This window comes from Paramormyrops kingsleyae, chromosome 9 (assembly GCF_048594095.1).
Source record: "Paramormyrops kingsleyae isolate MSU_618 chromosome 9, PKINGS_0.4, whole genome shotgun sequence".
Taxonomy (NCBI): domain Eukaryota; kingdom Metazoa; phylum Chordata; class Actinopteri; order Osteoglossiformes; family Mormyridae; genus Paramormyrops; species Paramormyrops kingsleyae.
This window is the reverse complement of record NC_132805.1, coordinates 7,286,188-7,306,661: the sequence shown is the minus strand read 5'-3', so window position 1 is coordinate 7,306,661 and position 20,474 is coordinate 7,286,188. Positions and strand designations below refer to the sequence as shown.

The following is a 20,474-nucleotide window of genomic DNA, read 5'->3' as shown; positions in this document are numbered from 1 at the left end:
CAGCAGCTGTTCCAAACAGAGGGGGGCCCAGAAGTAGGACAAGGCAGAGTAAATAAATACAGAGATCTAAAGCGGTGCTAGAAATGAAAGGAAATTGAACTCAGATGGCAACCAGGTTAAACACCATCTCGAAAAAATTTCAATATCTTCTGAAGAACATTTCAGGCCTGTATATGGTTTTAAACATGATCCTTCATTAAAGGTACCTATTAAGAGGCTTATTCACCCCCAGTGAAACTTCTGACCGCAAATTGTTGGTGTGATTCTATTAGTAAATGATGAAGCAGAAGATTTATGTTCCTGTATGTGTGGAAAGGCTAAAAGGCCCTGTGGGGAAATGAAAACGTCTGGGTTCAGTCCAGGTCAGTCAACATCCATCTCTGGCGGTTGCTTGGAGATTGTCATGCTTGCTATAACTGGCACCTAAGTCAAAGGTTACTGTCGTACCAATGTTCCCAAAGCAGAATGGCATAAATACATTGCAGCTAAGCTAAAATAACCAAGTAAAGTAACTTTTCTGCCACAAAATATTTAAGTTGTTTGTATCTAATTACTAGGGAAAAATTGTTTATATTCACAAACTTGGTTCCTTCAGATTTTTGCTGGAAATGGGAGCTCTGATTGGCCATGACACTGGCAAGCACACAACAGACTCAAATGGCACATTCTGCAATTTGACACTTTGATCACCATCCATCTTCTGCAGCAACTTGTCCTATTCAGGGTCATGGGGGGGGGGGGGGGGTAGGAGGCTATGTTCTCAATACAGAAAACAACTCAGGATGGGGTGCCAACCGATGACAGATGACACACACATACTGTAAGGGCAATCTGATAACTTCAATTAACCTCAGCCGGTTTTTGGACTGTGTGTGTGTGTGTGTGTGTGTGGGGGGGGGTACTGTGTCTTTGTGTAGAAAACTCCACAAAGACACAGGAAGTACATGCAAACTCCACACGTGAACCTATGACAGAGACTTGAACCCTGATCCCACGAGCGTCAGGCAACAGTGCTATCCACTGTGCCACTATACCATCCACAACACCTCGACCACAGTTATTTTAATCCCCATATTTTTCTTGTTTCCTTGTTTTTCTGTCTCCCCCGACTCAGCACAAACATCTAAATAGTATAAACCACGATAGAAGCCAGTCACGACTGGTGTGTCTCTTCTTGAATAAGCCACAGAATCAGGCTGATGCTCAGGACATCATGCTGCCAGACGTGAAGGTGCCGTGTTGAGGGTACAGCTTGCAGGGCTCCCTTAGGGACTCGCCTGCGATACCAAAGGCTGCAGATTCCTCCTGCCAAACCAATGTTTAAAGAGACAGCAGAACTGGCAGAAGGCAGCCAAACCAGAGTTTAAAAATAGACAAACTCTGCAGTGAAACAGATTTAAGAAAAACTGTATGAAAGGAGCAGGTTTGAGTCCACAGGAGCATCAGCTGGAATCAAACTCATCCAGCTCGTTCCTGTCATGCGATCCCACTGGCAAATTATAAGACTGAAAAAGATCTCTGAAGTGGCCGATTTAAAGTTAGGACACATTAAGGTAGAATATTATGATTTAGTACCATTTCATGTTTTTTTGCATGCTTTGTTTTTGGGATGGACACAATCCTGACCATGTGGCTGACACACGCAACATCTGGAGGTCAGTGTGACTCAGTCTTACAGGAGAACAGACACACAGGCACACGACTGCAGCCTGATGCACTGTCCTCCATGTGTGAAGCATTCATATGCGAACAAGCATGCATTCGTGCATCCATACACAGCGGACCTCCCCAGGGAAATATCTGCAAGCTTGAGCCCCTTCGGTGCTCATTAATCCCACACTGTCCTTTCCCATAGCTAAGTTTGGTTTTAACCACTCAGTCTAGACACAAAGAAAACACAGAGAGGAGTGCGGGCTGCCAAATGCAGACAGGAAAGACAGAATGCGGAGTGGAGTGATCCCAGGCTAGATGAACAACATCATCCAGGCTCAAGAGCTGCTCTTCTGCAGCACCACAATCAAACGTGTTCTTTCAGAGCAGCCCTGACACATCTCCCCAGACAACCAGAAGCCTCCATCAGTGGAGTTAATGGCCTTTGTCAAAACTCCTTTCCCTCATCACTGGATGCTGTCCCCCATCACTGGACCTGTCCCTCGTTAAAAGGCCTTTCCCTTGCCACTGGACCCTGTCTCTCATTAAAGGTTCTTTCCCTTGTCACTCGACCTGTCCCTTATTAAATCACTTTCTCTCATCACTGGACCTGTCTCTCGTTAAAGGGCCTTTTCCTTATCATTGGACTCTGTCCTTAGAGCTTTTTCTCTGTTTGCTTAGGTGGGTTGGAGGGACCCGCAGAGCCTTCATGAACATACAAGAAGCCTGCAAACGTCAATACAAGCAAGCGTGGCTTCTCCGTTAGCTGAACTCCTTCAAAGAGTGGAGATGCTGATCCCCTTCACTCCCTTGGGAACAAGCACATAGTCCAAGGCTAATATTTACATAACTCAAACCAAGAGTTCTTGAGTACTCATTGACCCAGCTGGACTTAAGGTCCAATGAACTTGCCACACTTCTACACTGAGCCCCCGCACAACCAGGACAGTCCCTCTGGGTTTCCCAGGACACCTCTGGCATCCGGCAAACTCTCTCCCCAGACTCTGCGAGTTAGGAACCACAAACCAGTTCTGCGCATTTCCAGTTATTTACTCTCCATTTATCAACCCAGTCCAGGGTAAAAAGTGCATTTGGGTCCAGGATTATCAGTCTCATACAGAACTAATGTTGATGTTGGATGATCCAACCCCAAACATCTGAAACATTCACTGTATGCAGTTCTGATGGGGAGAAGGAATCTGGGTCTATTTAGACGTCATTAAGCAGCAAGGGTTCAACGGCGGGCAGGTAAAAGTTGAAAAATGGCCCAGGTTATATTTAATAATCAGAATGTTTCCAAAGTAAAGAATGACACAAACATTTTTAAATCATTATCTTTAGCTGTGCGATTCAGCAAATGGGGTATTCCCTGACCTGATGAATGGAAACCTCACATTCTGCCATTTATTGCAAGATTTTTCTATCAATCTTCTACAAAATTTTCTTTTCCAAGCTTTATTTTGTTGCCCACTTTACTGTAGACAGAAAACTGAAGCTGAAACTGACCAATATTTTTTCGTCAAACTGGTGAAAAATCATCGCATTTCAATGGGTAATTTCGGTGTGGTTTTTGAAGAAATAACGAGAAGGCGTAGGTTGGTGGAAAGACTAAGAGATTTCCTTTATTTTGATGAAAAAAAAAATATTTGTCATTTCTGTACAGAGAAATGATACGTTGAAAATTGTGTGGGGTCAGTTTTCATTCGTCCTTCCAATCAATTTGATTCTAAAAGGAATCAGGAAACAGTTGCATGATGCTGAGGAACCAGACCTACCAAGCCACAAGCCAGCAGCCGATCAGGCACCCAGAGCACAGCAATGCATATGGATCTCTGGGCTTATAGGAACTGCTGCAAACATCTGGGCTTAGGAGCCCCTGTCCTGGCCACCATCACCACAGCCCCTTCCAGCAGCCAATCCTCAGGAAAGGAAGGGTTAGGGGAGATCTGTTCCTATGCAAGGAAAACAAACACCACTTCCATCACAGCGGGGAGCCCACTGGGACAGGAAGCGGCCCCACGCAGGCGTGACCCGCAGAAGGCGGGGTCCCGCTACTGGCATGAATTGGGGGCATTATGAGAGGCACAAGTTGGGAGAATCAGGTTTAAAAAGGTTACTTTTAACCGGATTACACACGTTTACCTAAAGGACCTTCACCAAGCAGTGGTCATTACACGATGATATGCATGTCAGTCATTTCAGGGGCGCCAACCCATCGCAGGGCACCAGCACCATTTGCACCTACGGACAACGTGATAACTCCAGTTCACCTTAACTTATTTCTGGAGACCCGACAATGACACGGAGAGAATATGCAAAAGCCGTAAACTCCGGTCCCAGATGTATGAGGCAACAGTGCTAATGGGACCCCCCCCCTGCCCAGTTAGCATGGCTTATCTGACCCCAATCCTCAACACGACAAATTCAGCACCTCCTTGTAATACGTGCAGTGTCATTTTATTATGGTTTCAGTACAAGTCAGAGAGTCCAGATCGACGCTCAGGAAAACCAGGACCCACCCTAGAGTCCAACCTCTAAACACACACCAGGGCCAGCAGACTCTACTGTAAGACTGAGTCCCTCAGCAACCTATGCCTTGGATACCAGAAGGCAACAGTAACACTTCCACACCTCTAGGGGGCTTTACTGAGTCAACGGCAAGTAAGTCTTCAAAATCGGCTTACGAGCCAGCTGAAGTAGCAGATTTGAGTTTACTTTGAAGGGCACTCGGAGATAGGAGGCGCACCTCTGCCAGGTGTCCCAGCATGCCTTGCACAGGGCTTGCACAGACCTCCTGGTTAACACAGCCTGATGGGCTGATGCTGAGTGGCTCAGGGGTCAGTCTGTCAGGGCACCCTGGACCCCAGTGGTCCCAGTGGCATGAGCTCTGACCATCAGTCTGTCAGGATTACAGGCTGCAATAAAAAACAAGAACTACTGACAAGGGTGAGGAACTGGAAAGTGAGAGTAGATATTGCTTCACTGACGCGATTTCTGGAGAGCACGTCTGGCGTGAACAGAGAGTCCTTGGGTGATACGCTCACCAGTCGAGCTGGCATTCCTGATTGGCCGAGCCCCACCCATGTCTGATCTGCAGCCTAGATAAGCCAAGGTCTCCTGACAGGAGCCAAGCATAAGGAGCAGAGTCCTGTTGGTTTAACCCCTTCACCCCCACAATTCCATGAAGTACTGTAAGACATGGGAGTAGAGCGCTGTAAATGGAACTTCATGGAGGAACTGGGATGAGGTCAGTTTCAATATCAGCATTAGGGTATAGGGGTTACAGCTGATCATTAGCCTGCTTCCTCATTAACCACTCAGCACTATAACTGGTTAGTGCATCATGAATAATGTTTAAGAGGGTCACTGGGCATTTCCTGTAATAAACAGATACGTAACTAGAAATTCTGTGCCCAAATGTCACTGTGGGCCCCCCGCCCAATTTTACATTAAATTTTACATATTCAAGGGCTCCTGTGAAGTTCTGGGCCCTCCACATCTGCCAGGGTGTCCATGCCCCTACTGTGCCCCTGGTTGTAAACAAGTAACAGGAAAGATCATTGCATTTAAATTGTGCTACACAGCTTACAATCATGAAAATACCACATTTTACCTTCCAAGGCTGCCTCAGAAATTTCACTATCCCAGATGATAGCAACAAAATTGTTGTGGGTAGAGATGCGGTGGAGAGACCAATGTCAGAAAAAGACTCAGCACTCGTAACGCAGCTTGAAATTCCGCCCCTGACTGCTTCATTCATATTGCCTTTGAACTTAGCGGGAAAACATTTTCTGTACGTCCAATAAAACTGTCGACCTGAGAGCATAAATTTCTGGCCTGGTACAGTGCTTGGCCTATGAAGCTCTGAAGAGAGGCGGACAATTTAAAAAGGCCCTCAAAATCCGGCTCTAATCTTACAAAGGGAGAGTGTGTCCTGACCGACAAGGCAGAGGTGGGGGGCAACATAAGTGGGTGGGGGCACACTTACCGCTGGAAAAGGTATAGTGCATCATTCTGCCTCACAGTGCCCCAATTGTGCGTTGACAGGAAACGGTTATGGGTCACTTCTGTTATGATTTCCCCCCTTTCTGCTCAAATAGTCTTCAGAGCCGAGACCTTTTCCAAAGAGCACTACATTAGAGCGCAGTGTGGCGGTAGATGTGGATGGTCCACCATCGCCTCTCCAGCTCCACCCATAAGGTGAATCGATGTTGTCCATGTCTCACATGTGTCACAACAGCAGTGACTCCTCACCAGAGGCCGGTAACCTGAGCTCCACTGCGAACACAGGGTAAGTTCCTCAGAAAACCACCAAAGAAACCAGAGACGCATTGAGCCAACCATCAACCAGACATACTGAACAGGGCCGGTCGACCAATTATGCATCGCAGACGGCCACCTAGTGTGGCGTCTTCTGAGCGCCATCCTAAGTGGCATGTGCTTTGGAATGAAAATCATGCCATGTGCAAATTGAACGGGCACACCAGACTTGCATACTGTACATCAGTGTCAGCAGCAGAAGAAATCTGACAGCCAGGGCCAGATGGGGGGGAATGGGGGGCACAGGTTGGGAACAGTGGCGGTAAACTTGTTGATAATAATAACATTATGTGCCAGACACATTACCTGTGTGCGCCAACACTGTATGGCATCAACTGCTCAGTATAAACCAAAAGCACCCACCAGAGGTAGCTCTGTTACTGACTGACCACCAAGGTGTGAGCCCCCCACCCCCCAGTGTACCAATGTCATGGAGTGAATTACCCATGTTAGTAAGATAGGCCTGCATTACTTATGTGTAAATCATGCCATCACACTATCAGCGTTCATTTTTTAATAGTTCCAGAAGCCCAGTCTCATCTTTGGGGGTATTGGGTGGTGAAGCAGGGAAACGCCCCCCCCCCCCAGATCTCAGAAAGTGAGGGATGACCTTGAATAGCCTGACCCCGTCTTATCCTCCTCAAACGGGTTTATTGCTCTCTGCTGAACAGGCTAATATCCAACCCGACCAGCACAGCGATGGGACTGTGATAATCATGACCGACGGCCTTATGCTGGAGAGCTGCTTCAGTCAGCTTTATCAGCAGTTATTGCTGGACCGTTATCAGTTACTCGTCAGTCTCAGCTGACTTTGTCCAGCAGCACAGAAATGCTGAACCCACAACTGAATCTATTACACAGATAGAAAATCCGAAATGCCAGTAACACAAGTTCTTACACGGAATTATATTTTGTCTCAGTTATTCTATACATAGGCAATACCATGGTCAATACCCAATGTCCTGAGTACTGACTCATGTACTCACTGTTGCAAGGTCTCATGGACAGACTGAGTGAAGGTCACAAGGAGATTAGCCTTTACAACTTGAAGCCCAAGAAAAGGTCAGCCGGCAACACATCTGTCATTCTCCGTCAGAAGCCCCTTCTTTATAACTACAAAAACACAGCAATAGTCACCATAACCTAGGTTTGTTGTGGAAGGTATCTGAGAAGCACAACATGAAGTGAGGCGTACTCGGATTACCCAGTTTGGCATTTGCAGCACGCTACCTGAAGTGTATTCCCTGCTGTGCAACTCATTCCTGAAATATGTCAGGCTGATGATAAACCGGCGAGAATGACCGCTATGGACCGCCGCTTATTTGCAACCGCCGCCCGTCCAGATCATAACGCTTTAAAGTGCGAAAGCGCACCTGTTCCTCAGCTTGACTCAAACACCCAATAGTAACTAATGCAAAATGAGGTGTTATATTTACGCGTCAAGTTCAACATGAGAAAAACAACAACAACAACACCAAACCTTCCCTTTATTTAAAAATCTTCTCGCACGGCCAGTATTTGACGGCCGTTTTGCTATGTGCAAAGGCAAAAAAATGACGGCTCGGTAATATAGAGTTTAATACAATACAGCGCGATACAACTTGGTGTAACAGGACCGGACGCAATGAGCGCCCGAAGCCGGGATCCGTGGGACAGGCTGTTTCTGCGCCACCGCCGTGCCTCTTAAAATCTAATTATAGTCCCAGCTCTATAACTCTGGGGGCGGCTGTACGAGGCCGTATAAAACCGGAACTTTGCAAACACCTTACCTTATTCAGGTGGGGGTTTCGTGTCACTTCATACCCCTTCTTCTTGGCATAAATGAAGGTTTTACCTTGGTCCCCCGACTTGCTCATTTCCCACTTGGGGCTGTCTCGCTTGGCCGAGCCGTGCGACATGTCGGTTCCTTTAAATAGACTAATAGTGACCCGACTAAACAGCAACAAGTGGATGGGATCGGATCGCTTGAGACAGGAGAGGTGAGCGAGTCCTGTACCTTATCAGACACCTTAAACCCGCTTTTATTAATTCTGATCAGCTAGGCGTTTTATTGCAATGCTGCAAAAGTTGATCATTAACTAAGTTTGTTAGCGCAAATGACAATATATATTAAAAGACAAACAAGGGAAATTTAATTCTGCCTATGAATAAAAAGAGCGTATTTTTTCTAAATAATGTTACCGGTAATTCTGAACAAGTCAACTGAAAACAATTTATAAAATAACGGTTTTAAAATGCACCAGTTTACCAAAGGTTAAAGTTAAATTCAGGAAAATAACCATAACATGCAAGAACAAACTGCTCCTTGGATTTTAGCGACAGGGGCAGGTTAAATTAGCCAGAACACCTCCTACAATGGGCAGAGTACTGAACAGGTATTATTTTCAGCCACGGGGAAGGCAGAAAAGCAGTGGCCTCATTATGGACTGATTCTCTGCGGTTTCATACTGTAAAAACACGTGACCTCTACAAAGGCGCTCGATACATAAAGGCGAGTTAAGCTGAATGAGGGGACATTGAACAAACATGGTCTCGATGGACCTCTGACCTAATTTTTGTTGTTTTGTATGTTTTGTATGTTTTGTATGTTATGTGTTTGCACGTGCGTGTATGACACCGGCTTATTTTGTTTCAGGTTACTGCTGAGTCATGCTGACTCTGGATGTCTTATGATTCATTCTGGCAGCACTGGATCGCCTGGGCTATTCGCTTGAGGTCTGATGGGATGATGAGAACACTGTCAGAGGTCTGTTCTGTTTCACCTGCAGGTCTCTACCCGTTCTGCATGAACATTTACGATTTCGACATGCAGGGAGCTTTGGTTAAGCACAGATACAGGCGGCCCCGTTTTGTCAAGGTTACCTAAATGTGCTGCCGGTCACGCTAGAAGCGCGTGGAGGCACTGAACGCGTGGAGGCCGGATCCCGTCCTCAGGTTCAAGGGAAGCTTTTGTTTATTTGGTCCCGAGAATCACTGGGAATGGCTGTGTTACAGGGCATGCATCCATCCATCCATCCATCCATCATGGTCAGGGTTTGCGGGGGATGGGATGGGTGGAGCCTATCCTAGGCAGCACGGGGCACAAAGCCGGGGACAGCCTGGAGTTCCATTTCAATGCAAGGCCATCTTATCAGTATTTACTACACTATATTAACTTAAATGATTCATGGAGCCATTCTGTGCATCACATTATAAACAAATTACTGAAGGAATTACATTAGCTGTAATTGGTGCACTATAATAAATTGGGAGACGGATCCAACTGACTTCTGCAGCAGAAAACATGGTTATGAGATACAAAACTATGACCTGTTACCAGGCACTGGTTGACACAGTTCTCCAGTGCTCTCCATGTGGCCCTAGGGTACAGCTGCAGAATTACAGGGGTTAACCAGGTATGTCACATTAGAACTGAAGCATTCTGGGTAGAGGTCCTGGAGTGGGTGGAGCAGAACCTGATTAAACTTTTGGAGTGACAATGTTAATTAATAACTAATTTATGGTATGACAGCATAGTGTAATTATGTATATAATATCAATTATTACTTCTGCAAACAAAAGCAAAGATGAAGGTTACTTTTTAAGCTGAATAATTAACATGTTGTGTATGTTTCATCATGTTTAATTAACGTAAGATTACAGAACAACTAAATAACACATTCTGTATGTTCAGTTATAATCAACATAAGGAATACCAGTGTAGTTCATTTTGCAGTAAATGTTTTTAAGACGCAAAAGGAGAATAATGTTTTTGAAGTTGTAATAAGTGATTTTGGCAATATGGTCGTATTTGTGTAAAATCAGCATGACTGGTGGAAGATTGGGGCTGACTTAGTAAGAATATCCAAATTCCATAGTGATGTTTTTAAGATATAGAATCACGCTGTGATAAGAAGAGTACCAGGCTCTGCTCAGTGGAGATTATGGCTTTCACACCCCCGGTGGGTGGGATTATAACGTGCTGTTAATCATCGCCATGTTTTTTTTCAATTGCCGCTTCTCATTGGTCACCGTATTGCCCCCCCATTGGGTGAAACCAGGCAGTAATTGATAGCATACATTAATCTCACCTCCTGTGGGTTTCAAAGGTTAATTTCTCCCATGAGGCATAACAGGAAATTGGTGATGCCTGTTCTGGACCACAGAGAACTACTGAAGATACCTGAGAAAGGCGTGGACACTTTCGGGAAAGTTTTTAGCTTCCCTTGTCTCTTGGACTGGGAGCCCAGCCTTGGTGCTGGAGCTCCTCCTCTCTGTGGTGTTAGAGCACATGTCGGCTCACGCCAGACACGATACACCTGAGCGCCAGCACATGGTGTCGGTGGACCCTGACTCGTCATGGAGAAGCAAAGCCAGCTCTCAGCCTCCAGGCGTCCTGTGTGCAGCGGCATGCCTGTGGCTATTGTTCAGCCCGGGACTTCACACAGCCGCCTTTGTTCTTGGGGTTTATTGGATTTCAGGGGAGGAGAAAGGAAAAAATGGGCTGGGCAGCGCAAAATGGAGCATCTGTGAGTTGGTGACGCACCCCAGGTACCAACAGAAGTCAGAAGTGTGGCAGCATGGTGTAAGGAGACAGGAGCTGGTTAACCACTGTGCAGGAGGGCGATCCAGTTAACCACTGTGCAGAAGGGCGATCCAGTTAACCACTGTGCAGGAGGGCGATCCAGTTAACCACTGTGCAGGAGGGCGATCCAGTTAACCACTGTGCAGGAGGGCAGCCCAGTTAACCACTGTGCAGGAGGGCGATCCAGTTAACCACTGTGCAAGAGGGCAGTCCAGTTAACCACTGTGCAGGAGGGCAGTTCAGGTAACCACTGTGCAGGAGGGAAGTCCAGTTAACCACTGTGCAGGAGGGAAGTCCAGATAGCCACCACAATGAATACAGCACAATGTAGGTCCAACTCAGCTGTGCAGTAGATGCAGATCAATGTGACATGGCTACAGGTGCATAGAGCACCAGTCCTGAATAAGACTGCTATGTGGAACTGGTACCAGGTTCATAGTAGGCCTAAGTAGCTGAGAAGAGATCTGGAGATTCTTATCTTAGGGAGTTTGCCTTTTAATTGCAGCTGCCTTTTCTGTGCTGATGGAAGAAGGATGCTTGGTTTAGAACCAGTCTGGACTTGTCACATTAATTATCAATGTGTTTATCAACATCCGTTGAGAGGCAACATGCTTAGTGCCGGCAGATCCTTCAGGTCCTCGGCAGCTGGCAAAGGGTTAAATCGAGCAGCCTGGGCTCTAAAAAATGTTCAGCTTAACAACTTTATAGGGAGACATTAGATTCTGCACAAAACATAGGAGTCATGCACTGCTGTTGGCCATTTGGTACAGGATTCCCAACATGCTGGATGTTGATACAGCTGTGGCTCTAGCACACAACACACTGTACAGGCGTGTAAACTGACCTATGTTGAATACAGGATGGCATGAAGGAGACACAGGAGTGTTAGATTAGCCGTGCAGCTCTTTACTGGACCTGTTAGATCTAGTCAAGGATAAGCTGTTGTTCCACACTCTTTTGAAAATGTTTTACATTCCATGAGAGTAATTGCTTGTGGAACACAGCCATATTTTCAATGCTCTTGATTTACTGGATGTTTACTTTGGCATGTTGGGCTAAAGCACGCTTTGTGCAGGATTCCACTCCCACGCCTGCTGGGAGTTCTGGGAACACACACACACACACACATATACACATGCACGTGTACTGTAGAGGATATAAGAGGCATTTGTGATGTGTCTAAGTGCAAGTATCTGAAGCATGCCTTCTACAGATCCTTCTCTGCTGCCTGAAGTCGAATTATCAACAAACTCAACATTATCAGCAAAGCCTACCAGGGAAGAGAGGTTTTGCTCAACTAAAGGCCTGATGATGGTGACTAACGTGTTCAGTCATAAATCCTCACGCCAGCTTGTTTTGTGTGTATGTGGCTCCTTTGCTTTTTCTGTTTGGTCTCTCAGCTTCAAGTTGATGTTTTCACAAATTCACTTTTCACCTGACCTCATAACCTTGCGGTCTTTCACCTTTTCTTCTCAGTTCTTGTTTTTTATCTTATATTCCACATGTGGACAAGGCCAACAAATCCTACTGCATTTCCAACCAAGCTGACAGTAACCACTACAAACACAGCACTGCAGTGCAAAAACTCTCACTAAGCCAGTGGAAACTATGTTTAAATTATGTTTATGTTGGTATAAAATGATGACTTTATGACCATCAAAGTGTCAGCTTAGCTATTTTAAAATCTCTTGTCAAGTCACCCATGTATTTTCAGTTACCATCCAATATATCCAAGTGTTTGATGAACTCACCCACTAGAACAGATTGTTAGGGTAATCAATGCTTAATGAATCCACTAATTAAGTTAATTAATTAAATGAATTGTTGGTGAAATTTAGATAAACACACGGATTGGCCCACCGAGAAATAGTTTTGTGAACTATAGCTCTACTCCTCTTGTCATTCAATGAGATATCAGTGGCATTTTGGAGATCAGAAGAAATTCTTCTATTTTTTATTTTATTACAGTTTTTTTATATATATATATATATATTGGAGGACAAGAACACCAACGTACAATTGCTGTTTGTTGATTTTAGCTCAGCGTTCAATACAATCATCCCCCAGCAGCTGGTGCGTCACTGGGTACCAGTATGCCCATGTGTAACTGGCTGCTGGACTTCCTCAGTGGCAAACCACAGTCAGTGAACATCATCTCCAGCTCCATCTCTCTCTCCATCGGTTCCCCTCAGGGCCGAGTGGCTCTGTTGTTCACGTTGCTGACTCAGGACTGCTGTGCTGCATCTGCCTCGAATTACATCATAAAATACGCGGATGACACAACAGTGGTGGGTCTCATTAGGAACGACAGCGACCTGCCCTATAGAGAGGAGGTGAAGCGACTGGTGGGATGGTGCAGTGACAACGACCTGATGCTGAATGATGAGAAGACCAAGGAGATGATCATTGACTTCAGGAGGAAATCCATCCAGGACATTGCACTCAAACGATGTCTCAGCAGAGCCTGTGACATCATCGGAGACTCCGCCCACCCCCACCACGGACCGTTCTCCCTGCTGCCCTCTGGGAAGAGGCTTTGCAGCATCATATACTGCAAATTTGTCTTGCACTATAACTGAAACGGTGATGTACACTGGTTTTTGCTGCTATACTGCGGTTAATATATTTTTATGTTAGTTCCACGTGTATTCTATTTCCTATCTATTCTCTATTTAGACTCTATATTTTTAAGTTTAAGTTTTTTCTAGTATAAACAGTGATTAATTTATTTATTTTATATTCAATCACATTATAATTTGTATATTATATATAATTACATATAATTATAATATGTTGTTATTGTGTATATATATATAGACTATAATAGACTATAATATACTTTGTATATTCCTTAAATAGCTAAATGTCAAAATTTAATAACACTGTCTGAAAGAAAGAAAAGAAAATGGCTGAGCAAGTGAAATGAGGGGGAAACAGCGAGGGGAATATAAATGATATAAAGGTTACATTACATTGACAGCAACCGAGTCACATCTGTATTCCTGCATTATTTATTTATCAAGAAGTTGAACAAAATTACAGTTTATTTTTAAATGCAGTCAGGCAGCATCATATTGTACAAGTTTGCAATTACGGATAAAACACCAGTCCAGAGTAATACTTTATGAGACTTCATGATCTATGCATTAATTTTAGGTCAAAATTCTGTGTAATTGTCATTTTAAAAAAATGTATTAAAGAAGAGGCATAAGTGACAAGACTTTCTATGTATGTATTTTTTAATCTACTTATGGACTCCTATAGGGATGAAATTTTAAGACTCTACTGTCAGTTTTATGTGCTGGCTTTTCCCAATTGTGGAATCAACCTCACCATTTAAAAGATACATTTGTAATTCAATTCAATTTGTTTTATATAGTGCCTTTCACAACAGAATCATCCCAAGGTACTTTACATGGATGTGTTGTGATTACAACACCATTAGAGAGAGTAATACAGAATGGGAAAAAGGAAGGAAAGAAATTAAATAAAGAAAGGAAGATGACAACGCAGGAAAGGAATCAAAAAGGAGGAAAAAAAAAACTCTGGGCTTCCAAGGTCATCTTGATAGCCCAAAGTCTAATATGTAAATATAATTTCCTTTGGCTGCCTATAGCCTTTGCACAGTACTGTGCAAGCCAGTCAACAAATAGTCTACATCAAATCTATTACTCAATCAAGCTCTCACACACAACGCTACAGTCACTCAACTGTAAAATACTTCGCAAATACTCCAGTTAGACATTCAGGGCAAACCTGGTGGTAGTAATATAATATTGCGTCTCTCTCCGAAAAATCAAACACCCCAAATATAGCCGAACACAACTTCCAAATATTGTGGGAAAACAATTAAATAAACAAACAAATAATAGTGCACATTTCTCAGTTTCTACTGGGGCAGAATCGTCAGGGATGCGGACGTATTTATATTGTACACGCACACAGTTGATTTGCGTGCATGTATACATGAGTTCATATGTAGCCTATGTATGCTTTGGTTTATCTCCAAGCGCTCGGACCGGGTACGTGGTCCCGTGATAACCAACACTCGGTCGGGCGTCGGTGGAGGGTCCGGGACGGGTGCCCCGAAAAATGAATGAATGGAACCGCCTTGAATGCCGCACAGTTTGCACTCAACAGCATCAGGACTCTCTTTGTGCAGAGCCAAACCCCCGAGTTGCGGCACTGCTTTGTTTATGAACTTAATACGGTCCGGTCCCTGTCTTGACTGCTGGTCCCTCCCTACGCAAACCTCTTCGTCGCAAATCTTTTTTTCCACAAGCATCAAGTGTAATCCATAAAGGGCGCTTTGGATGTTGCCTCCGTCCTCGGTGCAAATGCTGCGAGAAGCCGGCTTTCCCAGTTCGTACAGAAACTGGGAATGATAGCAATTTGAAACAAGAACTGCTGGTGATTGTCTAAACGTACAGATACTGGATCTTTCATTTTCACGCATTGAACTATATCAGGTACGTCCCCCACACAAATTTTTACCTTTAAAGTGTAATGATTAACTTAAATAACTATAAGATCAATTTCGTACAAGTAAATAATTCGGTTGTTTGATTGAATATTTTATAGTGTGGTATGTTATTAAATGTAATTTATTCATTGTATTTTGTGTGCGGTAGTTACTGCCACATCTTGTGATGCATCATGATCATTCCGTTTTGTTGCGGGACACACGGTGCAACAGCGCAATGCACTTGCTTGTGGGACGCTAACAATAAGCTGAAGAGTCTATGACTTCATACTCGTGAAATTTGGGTTGTACTTTCTGTATTGAAATAAACAGTATATTTTTGTGCAATTGACGCGTTTGTTTTCAGTTGATTTAATAACAAGGTACGGTATGGTATATATGACGTTGATTCTGAGAGAATTCACTCGAACTTTGATATAAATAACTACAGAATTACCGAGTACCGCTGATGCATAGTTTGGTGTTGGGCCCTTGGTCTCTGCACTTAATTTGAACAGTAATACTTAATAGAATCTGAGGAAAACTACTTCACCTTTGAGTTATCGATCCTGTCAAGCAACTGAAAAATAAAAATACGTAGATTTTTTAAATATACAATGAATTAATTATTTACCCACTGTTACAGCTCCATGATTTAATTGCAGAAGGATTTGCTTATACTGCGGAATAGATTAAAAAGTTCATCTGAAAAATTCAACAGATGTGAAAATGTCGTTGAAGTCTTCGAAATTGAATGAGCATTAAACGTCAGTATAAAATAAACACAATTTGTGCATAAACAATGTATTTGGCTGTGTTTTCGGTTATGTAAGCACAGTATATAAAGTGGTCCATGATCAGTTGTAAAATTAAGGGGCAAGACTCGAAGCAAACGTGCAAACGAACCCATGGTAGCTGCAAATCACTGGTCTACAAAATGCAGCACCTTAAATGCTACAGGTTTTATAATGTATTGGCAATTTTTTCATCCCTAAGGATCATATCTGCTTTATATCGTACTGAACACAAACAAACATGCAATAACGGGGTGCTTATTCAATGAAATAAATATCAATAAACGCATGTAGGGTACATGAACCACTGCTGCCCTCTACTGTCCAAATTTTTTGTCGCCTTTTAACAGTGCCGCAGTTTCGTCGGTAAGGCCATTTCAATGTGGCTTTGGACCCTCTATAATATTATTTAGCCCCGCCCCCCAAACAAATGTTTACTAATTTGGATGAAATACTCTTCACATTAATTTTTATTAAAATCAGACCTCTCCTACCTGTCAGAAAAAGTACCAATTTGTACAATTGAGGGTAGAGTTACCAGTTACCCTCCAGGGGCTGCCAGTTGTACCCTAGCTGTAAGTAAATGTACCTTTTAAGGTATAGAAATTTACTTTGAGGAACATTTTACACCATTGGCAGTACTTTATTGTTTGTAACAGGGCGGTACCCTTTTTTCTGACAGTGTAGTAAAGGCTTTACATGAATCTCTAGTGACGCAAAGTGGCAAAGGATAATAGTAACTTGATAGTTGAAAGTGCAATAGAAAATTCTTTCAGTTAAAGAATTACCCTGGCATTATTTTTCAGGGACTGGCTGATCATGATTTCTCCTCTATGCCAGGTCCATGAGGTGGCCTCCTGGGATGCTCTTCTAGCTGTCCTGAAGAAGGTCCCATATATATACTGAGCACCCATTGGTCACTGTTCCTTCTCTCTTTGGTCAAATTCCTCCAGAACCATTTCTACCATGTTTAACTTGACCAGGTCATGTGATGTGACTCCATCACTCTTTTTTGCAAGTGACCTGGCGTGTCCAAACTTTTGACTGGTACACCGTATATGTGGATAATCCCCATCAGCTAATGAGAGCATCGTATAAGGCTTAGCAGCCGTGTTGGAGGAGGTGGTGATAATCCATAGTGACACTATGAATGGTGATAAACCCCATTGCAGCACAGCAAGTGAGGATAACATTTGGTATCACTGAATGAATTGCTAATACCCCCTTGTAACACTGTATGAGTTGCTGTTAACCCCTAGTAACACTGTATGAACTGCTGTTAACCCCGAGTAACACTGTATGAGCTGCGGTTAACCCCCAGTAATACTGTATGAGCTGCTGTTAACCCATAGTAACACTATATGAGTTACTGTTAACCCCTAGTAACACTGTATAAACTGCTGTTAATCCCTAGTGACACTGTATGAGTTGATGTTAATCCCTAGTGACACTGTATGAGTTGATGTTAATCCCTAGTGACACTGTATGAGTTGCTGTTAATCCCTAGTGACACTGTATGAGCTGCTGTTAATCCCTAGTGACACTGTATGAGCTGCTCTTAACCCCTAGTGACACTGTATGAGTTGCTGTTAATCCCTAGTGACACTGTATGAGCTGCTGTTAATCCCTAGTGACACTGTATGAGCTGCTCTTAACCCCTAGTGACACTGTATGAGTTGCTGTTAACCCCTAGTGACACTGTATGAGCTGCTGTTAATCCCTAGTGACACTGTATGAGCTGCTCTTAACCCCTAGTGACACTGTATGAGTTGCTGTTAACCCCTAGTGACACTGTATGAGGTGGTAATCACCCTTATCAGCAGGATTGTAAATGCTGTTACGGGTTGTAACATGACTGCGGTCTTCGGGGTGTGAGGCATGTAATGGCAAACATCAGGGGAATGATGCAGTCATCTTTTTGTCTAGTGCCAGCCAGCAAGCCATCCATCCATCCATCAATCCAAAATGTCTTCTGGGGCGTGCATGGGTGACACCGCCAAAAGAGAGAGTCTGTAAATAGGAAGAGTGAACTATTTCTTTAATGTGCTTTTTAAATTTGCGAGGCAGCACTAAGAAATAAGAGCTAAAAATTACTAATGTAAATTCCATCTGAGGCTTCTAGCATTATTGCATTACGTGGCCACAGCGGATTGGGTGACATGTCATGCATACCCTGAAATAACGTGTCACACAAAACAGAAATCAACAGTTTCAGTGAGCCATCGTGCCACAAACTCACCGTCCTTTATGTGCACAGACTCCTTATAGTAAGTACAACATGGCAGAGTCACTATTCTGCTAGAAGATTGTGTGCATAATGCCTCCTGTGATGCTACACAGCAGTAGCATCATATAACTGATGAGATAATTAAAGGCTAATAACACAACTGCATCAAAAGGGCATGAATACAGAGTGGTATACAAAATGTGTGGTAAACTGCTATTTTTGTGATAAAGCAGCACAATGGTGAACGATTTCAGATAGCCGATTAATGCTAAGTGCTAACATCCCTGCGTGATGGTGTCCTCATCGTACCTTGAAGAGTATTATTGTCTGTCTGACGCTGCCATGCCGAATGGTAACTTGGCTCCTCTTCTTCTGTTCCAGAGCTACAGCACTGTCATCATGGGCCCCGTTTCCCTATATGCTTTGCTCTCTTTAGCCACATTAGCCATGGCCCTGGCTGTGGCCGAGAGCGTGACGAATGGAGACAGCCAGAATGTTTGGCCCCAGCAGAGGGTGCCGCTAGTGCGGGACAGGGACACGGTGTCTCTTGGCAGCACAGCCTTCGAGGCTGAGATCCGGGCGGAGCCTGGGCATGCCTGTGGCATCGAGTGCCAAGGCCAGCTCGCCCAGCCCAGCCTCCAGGACCTGGAGAAGTGTCTGTCCTACGAGACCCTGTATGGCAATGGCACGCGGACCGTCACCACTGTGTCCCTGTGGAACCCCAATGAGGGGTTGGGGGAATCCAAGAGGAACATCTCCTCTGGAACCCGCCGCCGGAGGGAACTCTACGGCATGGATGGCCGTTTCACCATCTCTGACTCGCAGTTCTCCACCAACTATCCATTCTCCACCGCCGTGAAGGTCTCCACCGGATGCTCAGGTATCCTACTGTCCCCGAAACACGTGCTGACGGCCGCCCACTGCATCCATGATGGCCAGGACTATGTGAAGGGCGCCAGGAAGCTACGGGTTGGGTTTCTAAAGCTGCGCTCCAGGCGTAGCAACGAAGGTAGGAGAAGAGGGCGCCAAGGAGGTGGAGGAAAGCGGAGAGGACAAGGGAGGGGCGATGGCACGGAGGAAGGGCAAAGGGTGAAGAAGAACCGGAGTGGGCGCAGTGTGCAGCCCAAGCAGCTGTCTTTCCAATGGACACGTGTGAAGCAGACTCAGATCCCAAAAGGCTGGTTCAAAGACGTGTCCAAAGATGTGGCCTTGGACTACGATTACGCCCTGCTGACCCTCAAGCGTCCGCAGAAGCAGCCCTCCATGGATTTGGGCTTCGTGCCATCCGTCAAGAAATTGCCCGCTGGGCGTATACACTTCTCAGGCTTCGATGACGACCGTCAGGGCCAGCTGGTGTACCGGTTCTGCTCGGTGTCAGACGAATCCAGTGACCTGCTGTATCAGTACTGCGATGCCCAACCAGGATCCAGTGGCTCAGGGGTCTACGTGCGCCTGAGAGACCCAGGAAAGAAGAAGTGGAAGAGGAAGATCATCGGCGTGTTTTCAGGTCACAGATGGCTGGATGTTGACGGGGTGCAGCGGGACTACAACGTGGCTGTGAGGATCACGCCGGCCAAATATGCCCAGATCTGCCACTGGATCCACGGCAACTCTGAAGAATGTCTCAGCACCTGAGGGAGCCCCGGTCCCCACTGAGTCCTGCCATGTGGCCATTTTGCTTCGCATTTCCGTTCACGCCTTTGTGTCTTTCCAGACTTTTCCAATGCCGATCACCAAGAGAACGGAACCATGTGAGCAAGAGCAAATTCTGTCAGCTTGTATTTTTTAATTTATTTGGTTAATAGATGCAAACGAAAAAAAAAGTGTGTGATACTGAGAGAAAATCCAGGTGCAAAACAAATGTGACAGCCTCTAGAATGTTCTCCAAGACATTATCACAGCATGATAGCTTCTGCTACTTCAGATGACATGGGGTGGTGCCAGATCTTCTGAATAGCTTGCTTGTGTGTAGCCAGCACGGTTGTCTCAAAATAGGCATTTTCTGATTTGAGAAATGACGCAGAAAGATTTTTTCTTTAGATAGAAACATTTGGTGCTCACTTAAGGTTATGAGAGGATAAGATTAATTATTAAGTACCTAATGGTTATGATTTTTTATTTTAAATAAGCTCAAAATAAATTATCTTTCATCAGTGTTACATTTTGACAGAACAGAATCATAAATCCTGGTGAGGTTTTTTTTTTTTTATTGATTTAAGCTTATTTTTCTCACAGCAGAAGCTACGTTGTGTTCCATGGACGACAGTGCTGGTGCTTTGTATCACAAATTCTTGGTGCTAGTTTTACTTTGTAACATTTTTAGAAAAAAATAAATAATTTTTTTTAATGGTTAACACGGTGTCTGGATTTAGTAGGAGGTTAAACTGTAACACATTTTATAGATCAGTACCTTATTTTTGTCATCCTTATGTAGATTCAGTATCTGAGAACTGAAAT

The 20,474-nt window shown here is 44.4% G+C and overlaps 2 protein-coding genes across 7 annotated transcripts in view; one reads left to right on the top strand and one right to left on the bottom strand.

The window, feature by feature from the left end:
- Positions 1-7,873, bottom strand: part of me1 (malic enzyme 1, NADP(+)-dependent, cytosolic) — a 33,405-nt gene extending 25,532 nt beyond the window's left edge. Inside the window, exon 1 of one of the 4 annotated variants that reach the window (XM_023813131.2) lies at positions 7,740-7,873. In XM_023813131.2, the coding sequence (XP_023668899.1) occupies positions 7,740-7,868 (129 nt within the window). In that variant the 5' untranslated portion in view covers positions 7,869-7,873. Of the gene's footprint in view, positions 1-6,956; positions 7,149-7,200; positions 7,269-7,739 lie in introns of those variants that run through there. The other 3 variants (XM_023813134.2, XM_072716237.1, XM_023813133.2) reach the window with 3 other exon arrangements.
- Positions 7,828-20,371, top strand: prss35 (serine protease 35). 3 transcript variants are annotated; one of them, XM_023813135.2, is made up of 3 exons: positions 7,828-7,949; positions 8,606-8,716; positions 18,399-20,371. In XM_023813135.2, exons 2-3 carry the CDS (start codon positions 8,633-8,635, stop codon positions 19,650-19,652), a joined length of 1,338 nt encoding a protein of 445 aa, XP_023668903.1. In that variant the 5' UTR covers positions 7,828-7,949; positions 8,606-8,632; the 3' UTR covers positions 19,653-20,371. The 3 variants fall into 3 exon arrangements, with proteins under 3 accessions (XP_023668903.1, XP_023668904.1, XP_023668905.1); XM_023813136.2 differs by lacking the exon at positions 7,828-7,949 and adding an exon at positions 8,360-8,461; XM_023813137.2 differs by lacking the exons at positions 7,828-7,949; positions 8,606-8,716 and adding an exon at positions 14,135-15,003.
- Positions 20,372-20,474: the final 103 nt, after the last annotated feature.